This window comes from Balearica regulorum, chromosome 5 (genome assembly GCF_011004875.1).
Source record: "Balearica regulorum gibbericeps isolate bBalReg1 chromosome 5, bBalReg1.pri, whole genome shotgun sequence".
NCBI classification, from domain to species: domain Eukaryota; kingdom Metazoa; phylum Chordata; class Aves; order Gruiformes; family Gruidae; genus Balearica; species Balearica regulorum.
In genome coordinates, this window is record NC_046188.1 from 43,739,231 (window position 1) to 43,760,583 (window position 21,353).

The following is a 21,353-nucleotide window of genomic DNA, read 5'->3' on the forward strand; positions in this document are numbered from 1 at the left end:
AGGGAAGCCACTGTGCAGACAGCACAGGAGACAGACAACCTAACAAAGGGCAGCTTTCAAGAGAGGGAAGCTATTCACACTTCTTCCCTGTCTGTAGGAAAGCTAAGAACTGGTATGTTTTATAGTATCCTCAAATAGCTATCTGTTTGAAGTCAGCTGTCTTTCAATTTCTAAGTAATCTGTCTTTACCTAATATCTTTGTTGTATGGTCATGTCCTATAGGCCTTCCTCAAAGAAAAAACAAACAAAACAAAAAACCCACAAAAAAAACCCCCTCACAACAAACCCATCCCAAAACAACACACGCAACTCTAGATCTCATTACTCCTCAGCAGAAACAAAAAAGCAAGCCAGTTTGGAAGAATGTACCTCTTCCAACCTCATTTGTACCTCTTCCAACCTCATTAAGAGACATCACTGGAATCCAATTTCAACAAGTTCCCTTGCTGCCATGCTGGAGCAAACACAGAGCAAAGTCCCAGAACAATCCCCCAGATACCTGTAGGGAAACAGGTCTCCGTTTCCTGGAGACTGCAGAGAAACAAAGTTTACCTATTTCTTTTATAGGTGAACTCCTCATTGCTAGGCCTGGACTACCAAAAAAAAAAAAAAAAAACGAAAAGAAGGGGAGCGGTTTGACTGAGGAAACACCATGAAGGTATTTGAGAAAGCAGAGTTATTTCTATACCTGCTTAATTTGCAAGCCAAGCTGCTGCAAGAGTAACATGGGGAAAAGAATCTCTTTTTGTGTGCTACAGTCATTGCTGTATATTTAAATTCAGGCCAAGAAAAAGAAGGAGGCTTAAGCCTTTCTGCAAGTTTGGTGAAGGCTGCGCCATGCTCAGCTTTCTAAAGTACTCAGGGAAACTCAGCAGCAAGGAGTGACCTCTATTAGTCACTGCAAGAGGGAAAGCACAAGGCATGATTTTTTCCCCCACCAACTCTGAGTAATGAAGTAAAAGGGCTCCAACAACCTTACATTAATCTTAACTCAGGAAACCAGCAAAGGCAGGGGGAGGAACCTTTGTGCAAGAAAACAAGCACCTCTTTCACTTGCTCTTCTCCATAACAACTACCAGTGGATTCAAGAGCTCAAACTTCTGCCATGTCAGTAAAACAAAGTCTTTCCTGCCCAATGGAGATGAAAAAAAAATCACAAAGCTGGAAGGGTGGCAGGAATAACCTCAGAGCTCACATAGACATCAACTGGCCATTTAGATATCACGGCAGCCTCTCCTGCAGTTCAGGCTGTGGTTACATCCTCGTGATAAAACTTACTTGTATTTTCCATTTTTAGAAAAGGTCAGACAAAGAAAACTTGCCAAGTCTGTCCACAACCTGCACATCTCACCCATCACCACAGCTAATTATCACGTCTAAATGTTCATCTCACCTTCGGATTATCACTTTATGTTTGGCACTGACAAATTAGGTCTGTGTGTCCAGGCTAACATTTCCAGAAATCATTCCCCCACCTCACAGTTTTGGCCTTCTCCCCTCAAGCCCCTCTTCCCAACCACAAACCTGAACCTCTTGTCTCTGCTTGCAAATCCCCTCATAACTTCTATTTACCCCACTGTTCCTCACTATCTACTGAGATATTACTTACCTCTAGCACCATTGTTTTCAAGACTTGCAACAAACATCTTTGGAATTATTTCTTACCAAACCTGAAAACACGACAGCATAAACTTTTCCAAAACTATCACCTTACACATGGAAACTACAAGGCTGCCAGAAAATCCTTCTTTCCACAGCACGGGTAAGGTCTACACACTATAAGTTTAAACAAAATGCTGAGCTCAAACTGCAAATGCCAGGACACCAGGCTAGCAAGGTTTCCATAAATAATGGGCCTGAACGTCAGGGATGGGGAGAAATAATATTGGGTAGGTCCATGTAGACTTGGCACAGGCCATGATCCCACTGATGTGCAGTCTGAGCAGCCAGCATCATACTGCTGCCTCTCTTCTCCACAGCTCAGAGGTGCGCCCTCCTCCTCAAGTCCCCCTTTTTCAGTGAACACGTTGCTGCCACAATAGATACTAAAGACTTGAATAAGCAAGCCACAACTGCTGTGAGCAATTAGGAAAAAAATAGTAACAATGTGGGGTTTGTGAAACAAGGAACAAAACAAGATGGAATACACTAGGTATGTGTTCTGTCTCCACCACAAGATGCATTCTGTAGTTGTAGGTAAGGCAATTCCCTCCTGCTTTAGTTTCCTCCCCCCAAAAAAGTAAAGGGAGCAGCACTACCGTCTTCTCCTATTTTGACAGTAAATTTCAGACACAGAACTGTCTCTGTATGCAACTCTGTACCCACAGCAGGGGGCAAGGAAATGTTCTGGTTGTTTTGGTTTTAAGGCTAGGATATGAGTGACATGCACCTTTTCACTCAGTGCTTTACACAGTGAGAAAGCTACCGTAAGTCAACATATGCAGAAGTCTGAACAGCCTGGTCATTTAGATCAAAACCAGAGCAGCACATCAGAAGCTCAGGCTCCAGCAGAAACTCAAGAACAAGCTACAAAAGCGATGATACTCTCTTCCATTTTACATACAGCACTCACCATTGCTGGGCAGGAATGGGAGCGTTCTGATCCTGTCAATCTACTTTAACCACAGATTGGTCCCAGCTTAACCACAAGTCAACATCATATCTGCAATTTACAACCGGAAGAGTCATCCCCTCATGGCCATGAGTAAGCCATGCCTATTAGCATCAGGAAAAAAACCCAAAACAAAACAACCAAACATATTGATGACCTTCTTATGGAAAAGCCCAAAAATTTAGATAATAGCTCATAGCATACTTGAACAAGAAAATAAACACAGTGCCATGGAAAAGGTGACTGCCCAGACTCCAGTCAACATCTGCCAAACATTCCTCCAGAAAATAAATCCCGTATTATGGCAGCATCCAAAGGACGGATAAGCAACCATTTAAATGCAAACAAACCCTCTGACAAGGCAGACTACAAATAAAGGTCTGCTTCAAGCTTGGTAGGCAATGAGCAAGAAGTGAGACAATTTCTGCAAAGTTGGTCTTTCACAGCTTTAACTCATGGGCATTTGCATGTCAGAAAGACAAAATACCTGCTTCACCTGAGATCCACATGTGTCCCTTTCAAACCCTTACAAAAGACAAAAGAGGATAAGCTGCTCCCTTACTTGCATTCTGTATCAGAGCCATTTCCCCTCAGGATCCCCATTCATGCCTTTCCCCAAACACTGAAGAACTTGCAAATGTACGGTAACCAAGGAGATAAGCTGCCATTTAGGTCTGGGGGAGTCCTCAAGCTACCTTGTTTTCTTTATACAAGAACTCAGAAACTTTCTGGTTTCGCAAGGAGACGGGAAAGCAAAGAGCAGAAGCAACATTACCCCCTTGTGGTAGCAAAGCAATATGGAAATTAAATAAATCCTCAGAAATTCAAAAGGGAACAGGCTAGGTGTTTCTTTTCATACCTGTTGTATGTATAGGGCGCTATGTGCTGCCAGAAAGGCCATCAAGACATGATATGAGCTGGAGTCACTTTACTGCCCAGGCAGGTGAGAATGGTACCACCGCTTCCACCTTGTTGCACCTGGTGTTACTTCAGGCCTTTACACGCCTGACAAGAGCAAGGCACAGACGTCTGCATTTGGCTAACAGGGGAAACCACAGATAAAGCATTTATACCTTTGCTAAGGGAAAGGGAATGCAGCCAAACTCATTCGCAATGTATAGCACCAATGACTGGATCACATTCATGATCCTATAGCTTTCTCATCTCACCTAGACAGAAATCCTAGATTGCTAAATACCATGTAATCTTAGCTCAGGAAAGATGACTGGGTAGCAAGAATGCAGGTAGGAGGAAGTGAAAGACAAAAATTTCACCCTGGACCCTGTCACAAGGTTCAGGGAAGCTGGTCTGTCTGCAAGTGTCACTTGTGCACACTGCATCCAAGAGACTAGAACACACCAAAAAGCAATGCCTTTGGTCAGCTGTGCAACTTCTACAGGCCAATTATTTGCACAGCACTGTGGACTCTGCACTCTTATACACTCACAAACAAAATAAAGGAGTTTACACAAGCGTCCCCAGACAATACAAACTCCCCCACCTCACATATGCTCCTTCCTACTCGAGTGCATGGCAAAACCATCACCCGGGACATCTCAGATTTTCAGATGACTACAATAGTCTATCTTGTCTGCCAAACTAAATAGGTGACGCAAGGCAAAAACATTATGCATTCAAAAGACACAAGCACAGAAGTTACTCATACCACAGCCTACAGAACTTGACCTCTGGAATGAGTGCAATGGAGTGGTTAGAGGAGTTTAACATAATTGCCAGACAAAGCTTCTTAATGGAAGAATAAGGATAATACACGTTTCCTCATGAAACATAGGTTTCATGAAACCTGCCCGGCAAAAGGACAGGGCTCATCTTTCATTTGCAGTAATTCATTCAAGTCTCTATTTTGACTAGACAGGTAAACAAGATCAGAATTGCCACCTTAGTATATTACACACAGCTAAATCTTGAATGCTTAGAGGACAAGTTTCTCTTTGTGTATTTCTTCCCCTTTTCTAGGGATTGTTTCATAGAATAAGGTTTGGAATATGTCAACAGGGACACACATGGCACTACTTGCTCCTTGCATCTATTCTAGAAAGACTGTGGCCTGGGGTGCCATGCCAGAACCAAGAAACACCATTACATTTAAAACCAGAGGATTTTCTTTTTTGTGAAATAACACACTAGTTCTGTAGATACCACTTGTGTCATATTGAAATAGCCAGAGAGGTGGCATTTGAACATCTGGATCAGTTCTGTACCTGTCATTAATTGATCAGCTGAAACATATTTCAGTGGAGACCACTGCTAGGATTTTAAATATGATCTTAAAAAGGTGGCACTAGCTCCTCTCAAGCAAGCAGCTGACTAGAAGAATCCTCTTTCATTCCCTGTTCAACTTTTCATTATCAGCCTGAATCGGCTCACATAACAACAATGGCTTAAAGTACTTACAGGATCTCTTTCCTTACTAAGATTACAGTATTAACACAATGCTTCCTCAATCCATTTTTTAATAAACAGGAAGTTATAGAAAAATTAAACTAGTTGTCATCTGTTGCTTAATTAGCTTTCCTTCATCCACATCTTGCCAATAGTTTCCATCACCAGTTTTATGCAGCACATTTCACATGACAACTTTAGGGACTTCTGAGGCTCTTTTCACTTTGATGTTAGAAGTGAGGCAAAGAGATCCACAGGGGAAAACCCCCCTACCATTTGAATTAATGTGATCAGCCTGGAGAACCTCAGAAAAGCTGAAGCTCAGTCTTGCCAACTTCTGGTTAAGGTAGACCATAAACCTTCCCTAATTTCATGCCTCACTGCTACAGCTTCAAGAAGCACATAGCTCAACCTGAATGTGACAGGACTGCTGTACGGCTGAGGCTCTTGGTGACATGTTCCTCCTAATAGAGATGCCAGAGCTACTAGTCAGGAACAGCTTCATTACATACCTATTAATCCCTTCATGATTAGCCCAAGATAATTAGCCCAGCACCATCAGAAAGAGCAGAATTCTCTCCCTATCCAGCTGGCATAGCTGCATCAACAGAATTCAAAGAGGAAGAACCTTCATTAAACTACCTATTAACTTAATTGACTCTCTATGGCAATATCTTCCCAGCAAGCTACTTCTCAGCCAGGCAAGCCAGGTCAAGGAATGGATCCTACCCACGGTCAGGGAATGAGAACATACACACATGATTTCCAGATGCAATTTTTATCTTAAGTTTTTCAGCTGGTCTTTGAATACAGAGCTCAATTGCCCAATGAGGACATCTAATGGAGAAACAAAGAAGAACAGAATACAAAACAGGTTACAAGCAAATGCGTGCATGTCCCCCAACACTAAGAACTAACCTGAGGTCCACAGGCACAAAATTACATGGATTGAAAGTGCGTATGCAGTTATCGCTTGCACTCTCAGGCTTGAAGGATTACCTTCCCTCCTGTATTTCCCCAGCACTTTCAGCATTACACAGCTTACATCCCATGAACCATAGTCACCATCTTTGCACACTTCCGCAGCTGCAAAGGTTAATAGACATTTTGGCCTCTGCTGTGCAGGGGTGGTTCCAGCACTTCCAATTGTGAGAGAACACCCTAGGTTCGGAAGACAAGAAGGCTGGGCCTGAGCATGTTCAGTCTATGCAAAAGTCATGTAAGTGGGTGCTTGCTGACCTGTTATTGCTCTACAAGGAAAAATATAACAGCTAGTTTGAGAAGGGAAAAAAAAAATTGCACCTGCAGGATATAGCTATCCCACATGCAGGGCTCCTTTTAAGGGTAAAGATTTCATTAAGCTCCCCACGAGTCCACCCAACGTGTTTAACAGAAAAGGAAATGCAGTTTTACTTCAAGGAAACTGCCATGAGCATTTAATACCAGACTACTCACTGCTCTCAGGTTCCTTATCTCACCACTCTACAGTTACCTTAACTTCTTAGACGGGCAGCAGAAGCCCCTGCCATGCCTGTTCTTGAGAAAGGCCTGAAAACAGAAGCAGGAGACTGGGAAAACAAGAGTCCCTATGAACTTCTCGGCAACCTCTGCCAAAAGGGTTTCACTAATGGTTTCATCTTATAGGAATTCCTCTGGCATTAAGCCACACTTTGAATTAAACACTCCAAATTAACATCTCAGCAAAAAGCACCTGTTTGCGCAGGCAACCAGGTAAGCCAGTAACCCTGCACAGATGCTACAGCCACTGAGCAGGCAGCAGCAGCCACCATGGGCCACAGGCCAAGTGACCCAGAGATTTAGTCACAGGACTCCAGCTGTTAGGCAGCAACCCATCCAGCTCCTGCACAGTGGGGTGGACTGAGTTACATGCCTCACGGCATTTTTAAATTATACAACTCCCACAGAAAAGATCGCATCTACAGATCCCACCACACTTCAAGTTCACTGTCCAAATATGTGCTGACCTCCTAATCAATAAAAAGGTTATTTTCCCCCATTATTTCTGACACTACAGTGACTTGGCCCAGAAAACAAGCAACACAGTGGACACACTGAGCCTTTACAGGTTATTTCAAAAGAAAAATAATGCAAGACTTACTTAAGTGCCATTTTAAAGCTAAATTTGTCAGCTCCTTCTCACCTCTCTGCCCTTATGCAGCACATAGTCCCTCTAGGGGACTAGAGGATATCTGATTTAAATTAATGGCAGGTAAGTCCAGGCCCAAGAAAGAAGTAGTTACCATGTAATCAGCTTGAGACTGTCATTATGGCAGGCTATAAAAAAAAACTGGGGCAAGGATTTAGAAGCAGATTAATAATTTCATGACCACCACCACTTATTTGCTATGCAACTACAGCAACAAGAAAGGCAGCCACTGTTCCAGCGTGAGTATAATCAGCTTATCTGCAGGAAGAAGGAAAGAATTCCCTTTCCTCAGGCACTCCTGTGTACAAAGCCTCCTCAGTTACATCTGCATCCAACCTAGAAACTTTGCTTTCCTACAGCACAAAGCATCTATTTCTGAGAAACAGCAGGACTGGATTGCACACAAACCACTTGACAGAGAGGATGTCAAACTGATACCCAGTAGGGAAACCTTATCCAAAGTACCAATGTAGCTCAATCATATACAGAAGCCAGTGGAGACACTTTCACATGAAGCACAGGTCCTTCCTGGGGCAAGTTTGATTTGTCTCGTTCTCTTTCCTGTAACACATCTGAAGTATTAAAAAAAAAAAAAAATCCTCCCCAAAAAAGAATCACCTTTTTAAAAGAGAATACAGTAGAGCCTAAATTTTTCAGCGATCAGCATGTCCCCAGCCAGCTCACCCTAGATTCAGGTCAATGGGAGCCACTTTCAAAACTTACCTCTTTACCAAGGCAAGCAAACTGCATGGGCCTGACCGAACACTCGCAAATAAAGCGTACGTCCAAACCACTGACATGGAGCTTTGACTTTTTTTGCAAAAACAAATGGCAACACCAAGGAAATAATTGTTAACCCTTCCAACTTCACAACTACAACCTCAACCAGTCACAGCACTCAAGAAAGCAATTCTCACTATTTGTGCCCAATTTTCCATGCCTACCTTGGGCAGATTTTCCATATGCAGCACACGCGTGGGACAGGGCACAAAGGACAGCACAGCACATCCTGTGTTCCCACCCTTCTGCAGTGTCTGAGAAACACCAGGAGCACAGATAACCCCAGAGATGTGCTGCCAGAGCTCACACTTTTGCCTGTCTGTACTACCATTCTCCTTTCCCATTGAGAGGTCTGGCATTTGTCCTTACAGCCATCCTCAGAACCTATGTGCAGCATGACAATGGCAGCTATATAAGACATCAAGGCAACATCTCAATTTTCATCTACGTAAATAGCACATGACCACATGAGAAAAGGTTTTTAACTCTGAAAATACTGAAAAACTCAGACTAGATGGGAAAGGTTTAAGAAAAAATAGAGGAGGAAGGCCAAGCATGTATCTTACCTCCTGAGTGAATCCTCCTCTGAGCTTTCCTCAGGCATTTCCTGGTTTAAGGCCTCCTGTGATACATTCCCAGGTCTGCTTGAAGCCGACTGGCTGTAAACTCTTTCCCAGTGCCCCGTCTCCTGGTTAAAGACCACTCCCACGGTCCTCTCCTCCTGCGGGGTGGAAGAGCTGCCCAGCTGCAGCCTGCTAGAGGCAGGAGCTCTGCCCTCGGTTCTCTCTGCAGGCTGCACCTGGCTGGTATTTGGAGGCACACCCTCAAACGTGCTTTGGACCTGCCCTGGTGTGTAGCTAGGCGTGCTTCTTTCCCAGCGCAGCGTGTCATTGTTAAAGGTCAGCAGGTTATGACAAGCGCGACAGCGGTTCAGGTGACCCCGGGACAAATTGGAATTGTTTTCACTGCTGTGTGGAGTCTGCTGATGGGAGGGACCCGGCCGATCAGGCTCAATGTTGTTGTTGAGCATTTCTTGAGCCTGTTGCGACTGGCTGGGCTCCCCACCAATCCCCTGATCTAACTCCTGAAGCCGGTCATATTCCAGGAAGAATCGCCTCAAATCACACTGGAGCTCATTACGGATGCTGGCCGGATTGCTCGGGCCAGCGCCACTACCACTGTCCGCCTCAGCCCCTGGGGCCAGAAAGCCTCTCCCTTCTGTTGCAGAGGTATAGACCGATGCCTGGGAACCTCCCTCCTGCTGTCTCAGCACTGACAGCAAGCTCACGGAGGAGGCACTGGTCCTAGGGGGAGGCATAGCTTCCAGCTCTGGCCGAGAGCTCATGTTCAGCACTGTCCTGGACCAGTCAGACCCGCCTAAGCCCGAAGCCATCTCTCTCGCAGACTGTTGGTACCGGGACTGGTGGCCTGCCAAGGTCCCACTGAGGGACCGCCGCGTGGGGCCCAGGCTAAGGTTGCGCAGGGTGTTGCCAGCAGTGCTGCTCTGAACTGTGCTGAAAGCAGAGGGCCTGTTAAGTATCCCCTGCTCCTCCTGCGCTACGGATGCCTGCTCTGGGGGTTGATAAGGCTCTGTCTGCACAGAGGAGAAGGAAGTGCCAGTGGCCCCAGAAGACGTGGAGGGTGCGTTTTCCTGGTGTGGGAAGAGAGAAGAAGGAAGTCTTGCACTAGAGCATCGGCTGCAAAGGCACAACATCCCCAGGTGCTGGCAGCACTCTGCTGTGGGATAGCTGACTCGCTCCCGGAGCCTGTTATAGACAGATGCCCTTGTGTTCTCACTGGCTGGAGGCGGAGGTGGTGGTGGTGGAGGCGGTGGAGGGGATGGGGTAGCAGAGTCTTGAACACTGTTTTGCTCTCCCACCTGTATGCCAGAGGAGCGGGAGGACAACATATGCAGGAAGTTGTGGAGGAGGGGCGTGCGCCTCACAGGCTGAGATGGAAGGATAGCACGCTGGCGATAATGCGGCATCTCTGTGCTGTCCACGGAGATTTCCACTTCCTCATCGCTCTGCAGAAGGAAGCAATCAAAGTTCAGTCACCTCACAGCAAAAATCCTATACCTCCAAATAAACAGCAGAAAGTCAGCTACCATCCCAGATAGATGAAAGGATGCGATAAGTCCCTCCCTAGAGGCCTTGACTTGCTGAGACTATTTCAAAGTTCATTTTATCGATCCAGACAACCTCTTCCTAAGGCCCAGTGAGCTCTGACAATACACTGTTCATATGAAGAGAAGCACCAACATCTGAGGGTCAGCAGCTGTGGGGAGCATTTGTTAATACCTCGCGTAGCTTCAAATCCAGCAAAATGGCACAACAGAACTGAAAGAGTGGGGCCATTGGGACATCAGTCCCACTGCTAATGAGACAGCAAGGGCAAAACAAACACACTTTGGAGAGCTCTTTAATAGCCCTCCACATAATACAAGAACATTCATGTGACCAATTAAGGTGAGACAGAACTCAGCTTAGAAGGACTTCAGGTTTTCAGAAAAGCACAAGGCTGCTTAGGAACAGACTGGGGTTAATGTATGTAGAGCATCTTCTAATTAGTCAGTCAATACAGGTACTGACATTCCCCTTACCTGCTGGTTAGAAGGGTTAACAATTGCTGTGAGCAAATAATGTCCCAAGGGATCAAACCGTACCAGCCTAAAACAAAAGCAGAGCCAGAGTATCAATCATCAGTTCACATTCCACATTGACACAAGAAGCTGGACAGAGCAGGGAAGAAAACCTCACATGAAATATTTGCAATGATAACATTACTACATTACCATCATCATCTTCTGAAGGACATCAAAAAGTTTAGCATTAAGAAGAAGAAAATATACTTATCTAGCTGAAGACTGCAGCTATTTTATAGTCCACAGAACCACTATACAGAAGTTAAAAGCTGGAAGCAAGTACTGCTGTATCAATCAAAAAAGCCAGGAAATTTTAAGGAATATATACGTATATATTATAAATTGGAATTTGGTGCAAAGGGAGAGATGAACTTGCCTTGAATATTAACCATTGTCTTATTTTAAATTGCTCAAAAGAAGGCATCAAGTTTCCAGCAATGCAGTCTCCTCTATAACTGCACCAAAGTTATGGCTCAGCACTCTCTTCCAGCAACTTCTGGGTTCACTCATCCTTATAGCTGACAAGTTTAATTACTAAGCTTACAAATGAACACGAAGTTGATTCTAGGCATTTATTGGGCACTCGTCCGATTACAAATATGAACAACCAAGCTGATATATTATTTCCAATTGCTTTTCTCTCTGCCCACAGGACCGGTTTGTCTACCTGCTGTGTCAAGGAGCTGCAAGCAATGGTCCCCTCCACTGCCTCAGTGCAGAGGGTGCAGCAGCCCAGAGGAACCCCCCACATTCCCCACATCCAACCGTTTTTCACATACAACTGTCCTCTTCCCCTGGAAACAGGAACTCACCTGACCCGTTCCATTTCACTAGCTGTTTTCACCACTGCAAAAGGCTCCCGACGACTCCAGTCCCAGAAATGTATCTCATTGGCAGTTGCAATCAGCAAGAGCTGAGCCGTAGGATGAAAAGCAAGCGATGCAATGGCATTGTTGCTATCTGTGAACCAGCTCTCACTTCCACCCTGAGTGAGGAGTCAAGAATCACAAGCAGTTTATCACAAAGTTTGAGATCATTAGGTTTCCATGTATGTGCCACTTCTTCAAGACTCTGTCTAGAGCATGGAAGTGACATGCTTTCTTGGCAAAAACAACAGCTGCTCTCATATGAGGTCACGTGTCCTGTCTTGAACATTACTTGCAACAATGACTACAGATGTGTTTTTGTAGGTAAGTGTGTCTCAAGCAGTCTGTAAAAACACTGCATTTCAAAGTGACCAGGTAAGTATACACATTTTGTCTCCAGACTAGGTAGAACTGGCAGAGCAGCAGCTTCTCTAACAAAGAGTTTGGATATGCTCAGTAAAATGAAAAATGGCACGTCTTTCACATAAGCTAAACAGGCACTTCGCACAAAGTTCTCTAGCATTATCTGTACCACTTTAATCAAATAAACAGGCACAGCTAAGGAGCATGACCTACCTGGCAGGATTGAACGAAGAATCTGTCACCTCCTCTCTAGACAGGAGAGGTTAGCTATGATCTGTTCTATGCTTTTAGAGACAGGTTCCAGCAAAGCTTCCGAATAGCTCTCTTACCAGGCAAGATTTGGGAAACAAACTCAGAGAAAAAAAAGTCACCACCCACCAAATACCAAAGACACATATGTTTCAGGAAAGACTTACGTGTAAATCCCAAATTCTAACCTCCCCATCTAGACATCCTGAAGCAATGAGGCCTGGGATGGTGGGATGGAAAGTGACACACCAGGGAGTGCGGCGATGTCCAACCAAGGAATGAACACACTTGCCCGTTTTCACCTCTGTGATGTAGATGTTGTGGTTCACATGTGTGGAAGCCATTAGGGTCCTGGGAATGCAGAAGGTGGGACAAACATTAGCACGAAAAGAGTCCAGCAAAACCAGATCATGGTTAGCTTCATCTCAACAGGGTCTGTTCACACCTAACCCAGTAGCTCTCCCACACAGAGCTCAAAGGCTAAGAGGCTACTGTTTCACCAATGACCACAAAGCTTCCTGTAGCCACATTCCAGGGTCCATGCAAACGTGAGCTCATCCGATCTGCAAGCACAAACTTGACCTTGAAAGTCAGAGTGAACATGCAGCTCAGAAGGAACTCCTGAGTGACAGTCTGGGGCAAATAAATATTCCCAATTCTCCACACCATCTCAACCACTGTTACATCAAGTGACACTAAAAGAGATCCCACCTCCATTTCTGCTTCCAATACACACATCATTCTGCTCTGTTCTTTAGTCCTAGATATCCCAGTGGGTGTGCCATCACTTGGCATGTTGTGCTAAAACACCCCTTACTCCTTCAAGTTTCTTATGAAATCCCACAGTGGTTGCACAGATCCTTTTTCCTTAGAACTACGCATCACTTGGGTACCTCGGAAATTAAATACCAACTATTCTCGAAGCTGTGAGATTAGGAAGGTGTGCACGTTCCATCCATGCATGTCAGGAAACAGAAGTTTCACTTGGCTATTCAGGAGTGGACAACTCAACAGGCACAAGTCTCCATCACTTTTGTAAGTGTAAGGAGACTGCTGAAACAGGGAACGAACTAGGAGTTAATTACCTGTCTGGACTAAACGCCAGCAAGAAGGTGGAGCGTGGACTGTCTGGTAACTCAACTTTCTGAAAAAGCCAACAAAGCAGGAAGTGTTGCAAGTGTCATATGATCATACTTTAACTGTAAGCCACACAGACAACAAGGGGAACCCGCTGCAGGAACAAATTTAGTATCACATCACTGCAGGAACTGAACAGAGCCAGAAAGCATATCAAGTGTAACGCATCAAATGTACAATCATGAGACAAATTATTTCAAACCCCTGCCTCCCCCACTCCAAGGTCAAGCTACACACCTCTATCCCACAACCTTACCTTGCCCTCCCATTTCATCCATCGAGTTTTATCCTCCACCAACTCCTGCAGAAGCCGCTGAGCACCCAAGGCTTGGGTACCTCGTTCCCTACCCCACAGGATGCGGACAGCATTCTTCTCTGGTACAACCTTCATGGCTCTCAGCAGCCAATGTTACACCAACTACTGGGAGGAGACACCAGCAGGTTCCAGATGACAACCACCACCAAGCTACAAATAGGCTATCCACATTTCAATTGTTTATCTTCATGGAAACCTAGGAAGAGAAGAGAATGATAAGGCAGGTTCTACCTTGATCATCTAGATGAAGAGCGAGCTTTAAATCCCAAAAGACTAGATTTAAGAGAAAAATCTATTCTCTCCCTGCAGCCTTTCCTACCTTTTCCATTATTGAGGCCCAATTTTGACATTTCTGCAGCCAAAGATTACTTTGAAAGGTTGTTGAAAGCATCCAGCCCTTTCTTTGTACACATGCCCTAGGCATACCACACCTAAAGAGAATAAAAACTTGGCCTTGAAACCCTTTCCCTTCCCTCTGTCTCTTCTGCATATAATAAAGAAAAAAAAGATTTATGAAGAGACAATCTTTAAATCTTGAAGATTTACGTCTTATCTGGGAAGGGCAACTGATAGCTAGAGGAACAGTGTTAAAAAATTGACAGTATGACAGAAAAACCTCTGGGCAATTACTCTGAAATTTTAATAATAGCAATTATTATCAGTACAAAGGTAAGACGACTGATAGACCTCAAGTCCAAAGTACTTTCAACTCCATCACAATAGCTTACAATGTATGAAAACAACCATGTATCAGACCAAAACCTTATACTGCAGCAGCAACTTGGCCAACTCCATCGTGATGATGTATTTTGCCACTCTGCACATCATCTTCCCATCTACACTGCTCTTAGAACAACAGTTCACCCAAGTAATGCACAATGGCAAAAATTAATGCTTTTAGTACACTTCAAGCTGCTAAGAAAAGCATCAATACCCATTTTCTAGGAAAAAACATAATTCTGTGAAAGAACTAAATATAGTGACCCTAATAGTAGTCAAGTTACACAGCTTTTGAATGGTCTCATACATTGGACTTTGCCACCAAAAGCTCTCCAGAAACAAGAAGTTTCTTAGAATACATAAACCAAGAAACGCTGCTGCAATGCTATTACCTTTTGATCCCAGCAAAGTGTGCATACTACTCTCTCATCTCTTTAGAACGTAAAGATCTAAACATAAATCTTCCTCAGTTCATGTTACACTGAACAAAACCATCAATATTCAACGGAGAAGGAAGTGGCAACTTAAAGAGCAAAAAACACACATACAGGGGAAAAAAGATTCATGTACACATGAAGAGGTGAACTGTTAAATGACGGAACTCAACATGGTCACTACCAAACTTTTCTTTCCTCCTACTCTCCCTAAAAAAAACCTCCTGAGCAGATGATTTAAGACAGCTGCTGCTTACAGGGAGGAGCTGTCTGAAGAGATAAGCCAGGAAAACAAGTTCTAATAAAGCAGACCAGTTTTCATTTTTAAAAGTACAATAAAGGGTACTGAACAGATGAACAAGTAAAGGCATCCATCTTCCTAGAAAAGAAATTCACCACAAAGAAATTCAAGCTAGCTGGAAATTCCCTGATGTTTAATGTGAACAGCATGGGATCATCTATTTTAAAGAAGCTGCACTCCGCAGTGTAAAATAAGCCTTCTTTTGAGAATCTGTGAAAGTCAGCCAAACATTAGGTAGGAATTATTCTACAAAATAAAAGCCTTACTGGAGAGCAACACAAAAACTAAATATGTCATGCTGCAAGCTGATTCTTAAGAGCAACTGTACAGATTAAAAAAGCCCTGACCCCAAAAAAGCTAGAACAAGGATAACTGACGTAAATACAATGAAAAGCGCAGTATAACGCAGGATTCACTAAACCAAAAATCTTTTTTCATTAAATGCCAATAAATCCTTATCTGGATTCTGCAAACAGCACTAGTCACCCATGCTCAAAAATGACTGGATTCAGATGGTAAGCAGCATGGAGGGGAAGGACAGCTCAGAACGATACAGGCAATAAAAAACTATTTTACAGTAGGAAACTGTAAATCTAGTTTCATCTAGTAAAAACCAAGAAAACAGTAGCTGAATATTCTATATGGGTGCATTCAAGGAGTAAGGACTACAACAACACAAGAATAAACATATAAACTGGACACAAATGGAAGACCGGACTGGCAGCTGGAATAAGCTGGAAGTTTGAAGAGATCTCAAGCATTCGGCTTTGGAATAGCTTTTTGAAAGCTGTAAAGGACAAACAACCTAAATAAGAGATTCTGATAATTTACAAGCAGAGTAACCCAATTACTCATGAGTAACAACAAGCTCTGACAACATGGGAACATTTCAGTCCTACCAGAAGGACTAATGTTCCCTGAAGTACAATAGCAACATGGAAATCAAGAGGTTTAACAAACATCTTCATGTTTATTTATGCCACAGGCAAGTTCATATATTGTAAAATAAAGAAACAGGCAAAACGTACAACTGCAGTTAACGAACCTCTTGCATTCACCTTATTGAAAGGCCAAGTCACCTTCACTATATAAAGGCAAGTACCTACATTAAGACAGCTTATCTAAATCTTTGCAGATGTGTACTAATTTCTTGAACTAATTTGGCTATAACAAATGCTTCATATGTGAGCCTCCTGAGCATGTTTGAACTTGATGTTTTTCCTTCAGGGATTGTCCCTCTGTTTTTGAGCTTCTTCCAACTCACCTCTTTATCCCATTCGAAAAGAAAACAAAAGAAACTCAGGGCTCGAATGCCTATACAGTACCCTGCTCGACATTTCTAAAAGCTGGGATCCCTTCAGAAAACACTGAATGCATCGTTCTTGTGTGGGGCTGGCACTCCACTGTTAGAACCCTTTGGGGGCCAAGCGTTATCCATGCCTCATAAGGGGAAAGTTTACTCCTTTATCTGAATTACCCTGAATACAGTAACTGCTCTCCACTAGCTGGTGGAGTTCAGTGACACTTCAGACCGGCAAAGAAAGTTAGAGCCTTCAAATGGAGAAACAGATGCAGTGTAGACACGGGCATTACCTTCATTCACTTTAGCAGGAAGCCTTTAAACTTATTATTGAATCATATGTTCAGTGTTGGTTTGGGGTTTCTTTTTTGTTATTGGGGCTTTTTGGTTTTGGAAGTTTTGTTGTTGTTGGGTTTTTTGTTTTGTTTGTTTTTTTTAAAGCAGCCAGTCTCTTCTCTAATCTAGTAAAGATACCCACCAACTCCAAACATTTTGCTCAAATATAAGTCAAATAACGACAGCATGTTATTAAATACCATTAGCAGATAAACCATGGAAGTATCAACTGTATTTATAGCTACTCAGTAGCCATCTGACTAACAAAGTTTAAATGAAACGCAGTGGGTTTAAAAATACTTCTTGTGCCTCAACATAGAGAAAACTTGCAGCTCACTGGACGAAACCTGTCCAGGAAAGTGGCGGATTGACTCAGTAACAGCTTCTATTACAAATACCCATGCTATCGCAACTGATAAACAGCTGACGACCAAAACAAGGAACTGCTCAGGGATTGGTATTTCTCTGTTTTCTTCTTCTTGTTGGGTTTGGGTTTTTTTTTTTTTTTTTTTTTTTTAAATCAGGATGACCAAAAGTGAAGCCAGCAACTGAAAGATTAGCTGATGCCCTGGATGTGGTCCAGGGCATGACAGAAAGTGGAGAGTCAGAAATTTTTCTATAATTGGCAGCTTTGTTTCCTTAACAGTTTTCTCCCTTCAGGGCATTTCAGGACAGCATGCTGGACTGTTTACAGTTTTGGAAAGAACCTTGCAGAGCCCAACTCCAAGCCTTTTCTTGCTCTGCACCAGCTGTCCTTGAAGAAGCCTTAAGAATTCCCAGCCTCAGAGCGATATAAGCTCACTTGTAATTGTCACTTTTACAGACACTGAACCTCTAGGAAACCAAAGTGAAGCAGCAAATTGGTAATACTTCATAGTAGTACAGGATTCCTTGAAAACAGACAAAAAGGTAGGGAGAGAAGAAGAATAAAAAGAAGCACATTCCAATCGCGATATAGAAAGGATGTCAAGATATTTTATGCATTATGCAGCACTTTAGCAGCTTACAGAGATGATGGTCCCATCTCTTAACGTGCCTTTCCCCTCACCCCCCAACATCTTTGATGTAATTGATTTTGTTGAGATTCTGGTACCACCTTCTGGGAGCACAGCTGGCTTTGATACAAAGAATAATATCAGAGTACTACCTCATGTTATTCAGTTCTTCATTGGGGAAAAGAAGTTTTCTCATGTGGTCTTCAGCTCTCAGACTACAAATCTATTACCCACTCCAAAGGACATCTTGGTTGTGTGCTGAGCCCAACACTAAAAGCCTTTCCTGATGTGTGCATACAGAATCAGCATAAACAGCTCTACCAGCATTTAAAAAGAAAAGGAAAAAAAGTTGCAATCAGTAAATGCTATTTATAAACAGAAGCTCTATCCAAAAGATATAAATGTCCAAATAATTTCAGACAATTTTGCTGCCCAAAGAGGTCTCAAGTGACTGATGAAGAAAGAGGCAACATAAAGTGAAATATAAAAGCTGTCTCTGGCTTTGCAATCTGGGACCCACAGACAGAATGCATGTATAAGCTTCCCTAGAAAAGACCAGACAGGAAAAAAGCATGTGCTGGTAGTTTGTGTCTCAAAGTCCCTTTGTTAAGTTTTAAGACTTCCAGAATGCATGACTGTCAGATGGGTATGGTCCACATAGGTTATGGGCCAGTGCAAGCTGTATACTTTGTATTAAAAGAACACAGATTGGGGGGGGGGGGTGGCGGGGAACAACACAACAAACCCAAACCAAAACTATTGTGAACAATGAGGCATGTCACTGACCTGCAAAAAACACAAGCAAATTTGTCTCTAGAAAAGAAGAGAAACAGATTATTAGTACTCTGAACTATTCTAGCTCTGGCCACAGGCCTACCTATCTTGTAAACCAGTAACTTCATTTTGAAAATGTTTGTTCTTAAGCAAAGTGTCCAGCACTAACAATAAAGCTTGCCATTTCATTCATTCCAAATTAAACTGCAGCATCTCAGGCTTTGAATATCATCAAGATATTAAAGAGTTCAAGAGTTTTTATTTTATTTAATCAATTTTAGTAATTTAATAAATATTAGTAATAATTCCGCATTCCCAGTATTGTACATGTGGGTGAGTTCTCCAAGAACAATTAGAAGATCATCAGACAGGCATAAAACCAGCACATGCAGCGGTACAGCCCAAATGCTTCATCTTCACTACCAGTGATCCTCATGTAGGCTGCAGTCACAAGTCATGCTATTTCCTCAAGGTATTTTGTACGACAAATCAGTTTCCCTTGTATTTTACACAGGTTAATTTCAAGGCGAATTGCTCTGTCAAGACCCCTATGTCTTTCAGAAGCTCAAAAGAGCAAAGAAGCAAACACTGTGCGTACTGAAGACAGTCAGAGACCATTTTGCCAATGACTACAGCCTACACAGCCCCTCCTCCTTTCACAGGAGCTTCATTGATAAAGCAATAAACTCTGGTTCTGAGACCCACAGACAGATCTCCAAGAACGAACCAGAAGCCTAAAACATCATTTGGAATATACGTGAGCAATCACACAGCTCCAGGGACTTTCTAGTTCCGTTCCTTGTTTACAATCCAAGTTTTCCCTCCCTTCTGCAATACAGAGAAACAATACCACGTAAGAAGCCCCAGAAACATTATCCCAGATAGAAGACCTGAATTCTACTAGCAATTTTATTAAAAATAATGATTCAATTAATACCAAGTGTCATACCATTCCCACTAACCCTTTCCATGTCTCCACTTGAAATATGGAGCAAAATAAAAAAAAAAGTTTATGCAAAACCAACACAAAAAAAGCTGATTTGCCCTCTTTGCACTGCATCAACTCAGCTAAACAAACAAGGCAACTCAAAGTGTCCTAGTTTGGTAAGTAATCGAACTATGTAGCACTGGAATTTGAACAATGCTGTAACAACAACAAAATTGGTAAAAAAAGGGTGACGTGAGTCATATCCAGAATAGTTCCACACAGATCAAAACTTAAGTCCCATTCCTCCAATACTTGTCTATGTTGAGTATTAAGCGACAGGGCCACATGAATTTCTGACAATGTACCTGATCAGCTACATATTTAAGTTTTCCTCAAACAACATGATTTGTCTTCCCTTGACTCCATTTGTGGTATTTCCATACGAGCTTTATGACTGTTCTCAGAGGTCCTAGCTCATTCTTGGGTTAAAAACAAACAAACAAAAAAACCCTCAAAAACATTTGAGACATTTGAGTAACTTCAAGTTATCTTGCAGCAATATCTAAATGAACAGAAAATTGGAAATAAAGTTTCACTGCACTGGAATCTTTAAACAAGGCTAACCCACTAACAAAAATAGCCCACAGAGGTATAACAAACAATTATCTTAAGCATGATTAATCAAAACAATGAGAAAAGCAAAACTAGAATCCATTATTTTGCTCTGTTTCTACTTCTGTGTCCTTGATTATGCTTTTAAAAAAACAAAAGCAGCTTAACTGAAGACACTAGAATCATGTAGATTCCTGATGTTAGAGCACAGAGCCAGTGTTCAGCTATGTGCCCCTAAATATGAAAAAAAGAAAACCACTAAAAAAAGCCTTAGGAAGAAAGAAAGTTTATGATGCAACTATGCAACTAATACCACAAAGGCACTTTCATTATATGGCCCTGGTTTTAGTATTCAAAGTTTTTAAGATATTCGCCAAAGTAGTATTCTGTAAGCTGAAGTTTTCCCTCGATTAAGGCCAGAGAGATCTGCAAAGTAATTTCAAAGCACATATTCTGCAGATGCACTAGATACACTGCTCTAAGTTATATCCACAGCTCTAAACGCATAAATCAGAACAGGATTCCTAGAGAAAAGTAACTTGTATTAGTGCTTCGTGATTAAAAAATTTCGATACCATGTTTTAAATTGAAACTACAAACAGCTCAGGAAATTCAATTACATTACAAAGTTGTCAATAGTATATTGTCATTTCAAGATCCTATACGACTGCAACAAGGAGCTGATTGCCCTTAGAATCCTGATTTGTCTTCCCGGTCTGGATTAAATGAACTATAATACTCTCAAGAGAACTTCTCAGTCAAAAGAAGAACATTACATTACTAGTTATTTACAGCAAAATGATGAGGAAATGGAAGAGAAACTTGCAGATTATCAACTCCTAAAGGTCAGAAAATGAATGGTAAATATAAGAAGAGAAGTAATAAAAGTGATCAGCTGTGTCTGGACTCTGACAGTTTCATTTACCAATGAGAATATGGAGCACTTTCATGACTATTATTACCATTTCCACATAAACTTAATGAATTCTTGAGAAGAGAGATATTAGTTCCAATCCAGAAGATAGGAAGAGAATAAATATAATTTCACAAAGCTGTAAGATAAGTCAAACAGCAGAACTGAGATCCAGAAGATTAAGAGTTAGTTTTCCAAATTCCATACTCTGACCATGGCATCTTTTGCTAAGGACTGCACACAGCAGGAAAGAAGGGACAGAGAAACAAGAGAACTAGAGCAATATATATAGAGAGAAATAAAGCAACATACGATTCAGATTAACCCCTTAAGATAATTATTCTCATTTAGATAGGAAAGTAAAGGAATTTTCAATTCAAAATCCCAGTACTGACATTAAAAGTCACATCAAGGTTCCTCAAGCTCAAGAGCCACAGCCAAATGCCCCCTAGTGACATCATACATGCAAGAGAAATTTGGGACCACCAACATTAGAGTAGCAGA

At 42.4% G+C, this 21,353-nt stretch overlaps 1 protein-coding gene across 4 annotated transcripts in view; it reads right to left on the bottom strand.

Moving 5' to 3' along the window:
• The window catches only part of AMBRA1 (autophagy and beclin 1 regulator 1), a 141,196-nt gene that overhangs the window by 116,450 nt on the left and 3,393 nt on the right, over positions 1 to 21,353 (bottom strand). For 3 of the 4 annotated variants that reach the window (XR_012835716.1, XM_075754564.1, XM_075754565.1), the window contains exons 2-7: positions 13,477 to 13,732; positions 13,169 to 13,227; positions 12,251 to 12,434; positions 11,418 to 11,590; positions 10,564 to 10,630; positions 8,528 to 9,987 (exon numbers count right to left, since the gene is read on the bottom strand). Coding sequence is in view for 3 of the 4 variants with exons in the window: in XM_075754564.1 (XP_075610679.1) it covers positions 8,528 to 9,987; positions 10,564 to 10,630; positions 11,418 to 11,590; positions 12,251 to 12,434; positions 13,169 to 13,227; positions 13,477 to 13,611 (2,078 nt within the window). In the remaining variant the exon portion in view is untranslated. The remainder of the gene's footprint in view (positions 1 to 8,527; positions 9,988 to 10,563; positions 10,631 to 11,417; positions 11,591 to 12,250; positions 12,435 to 13,168; positions 13,228 to 13,476; positions 13,733 to 21,353) is intronic. The other variant, XM_075754566.1, reaches the window with a different exon arrangement.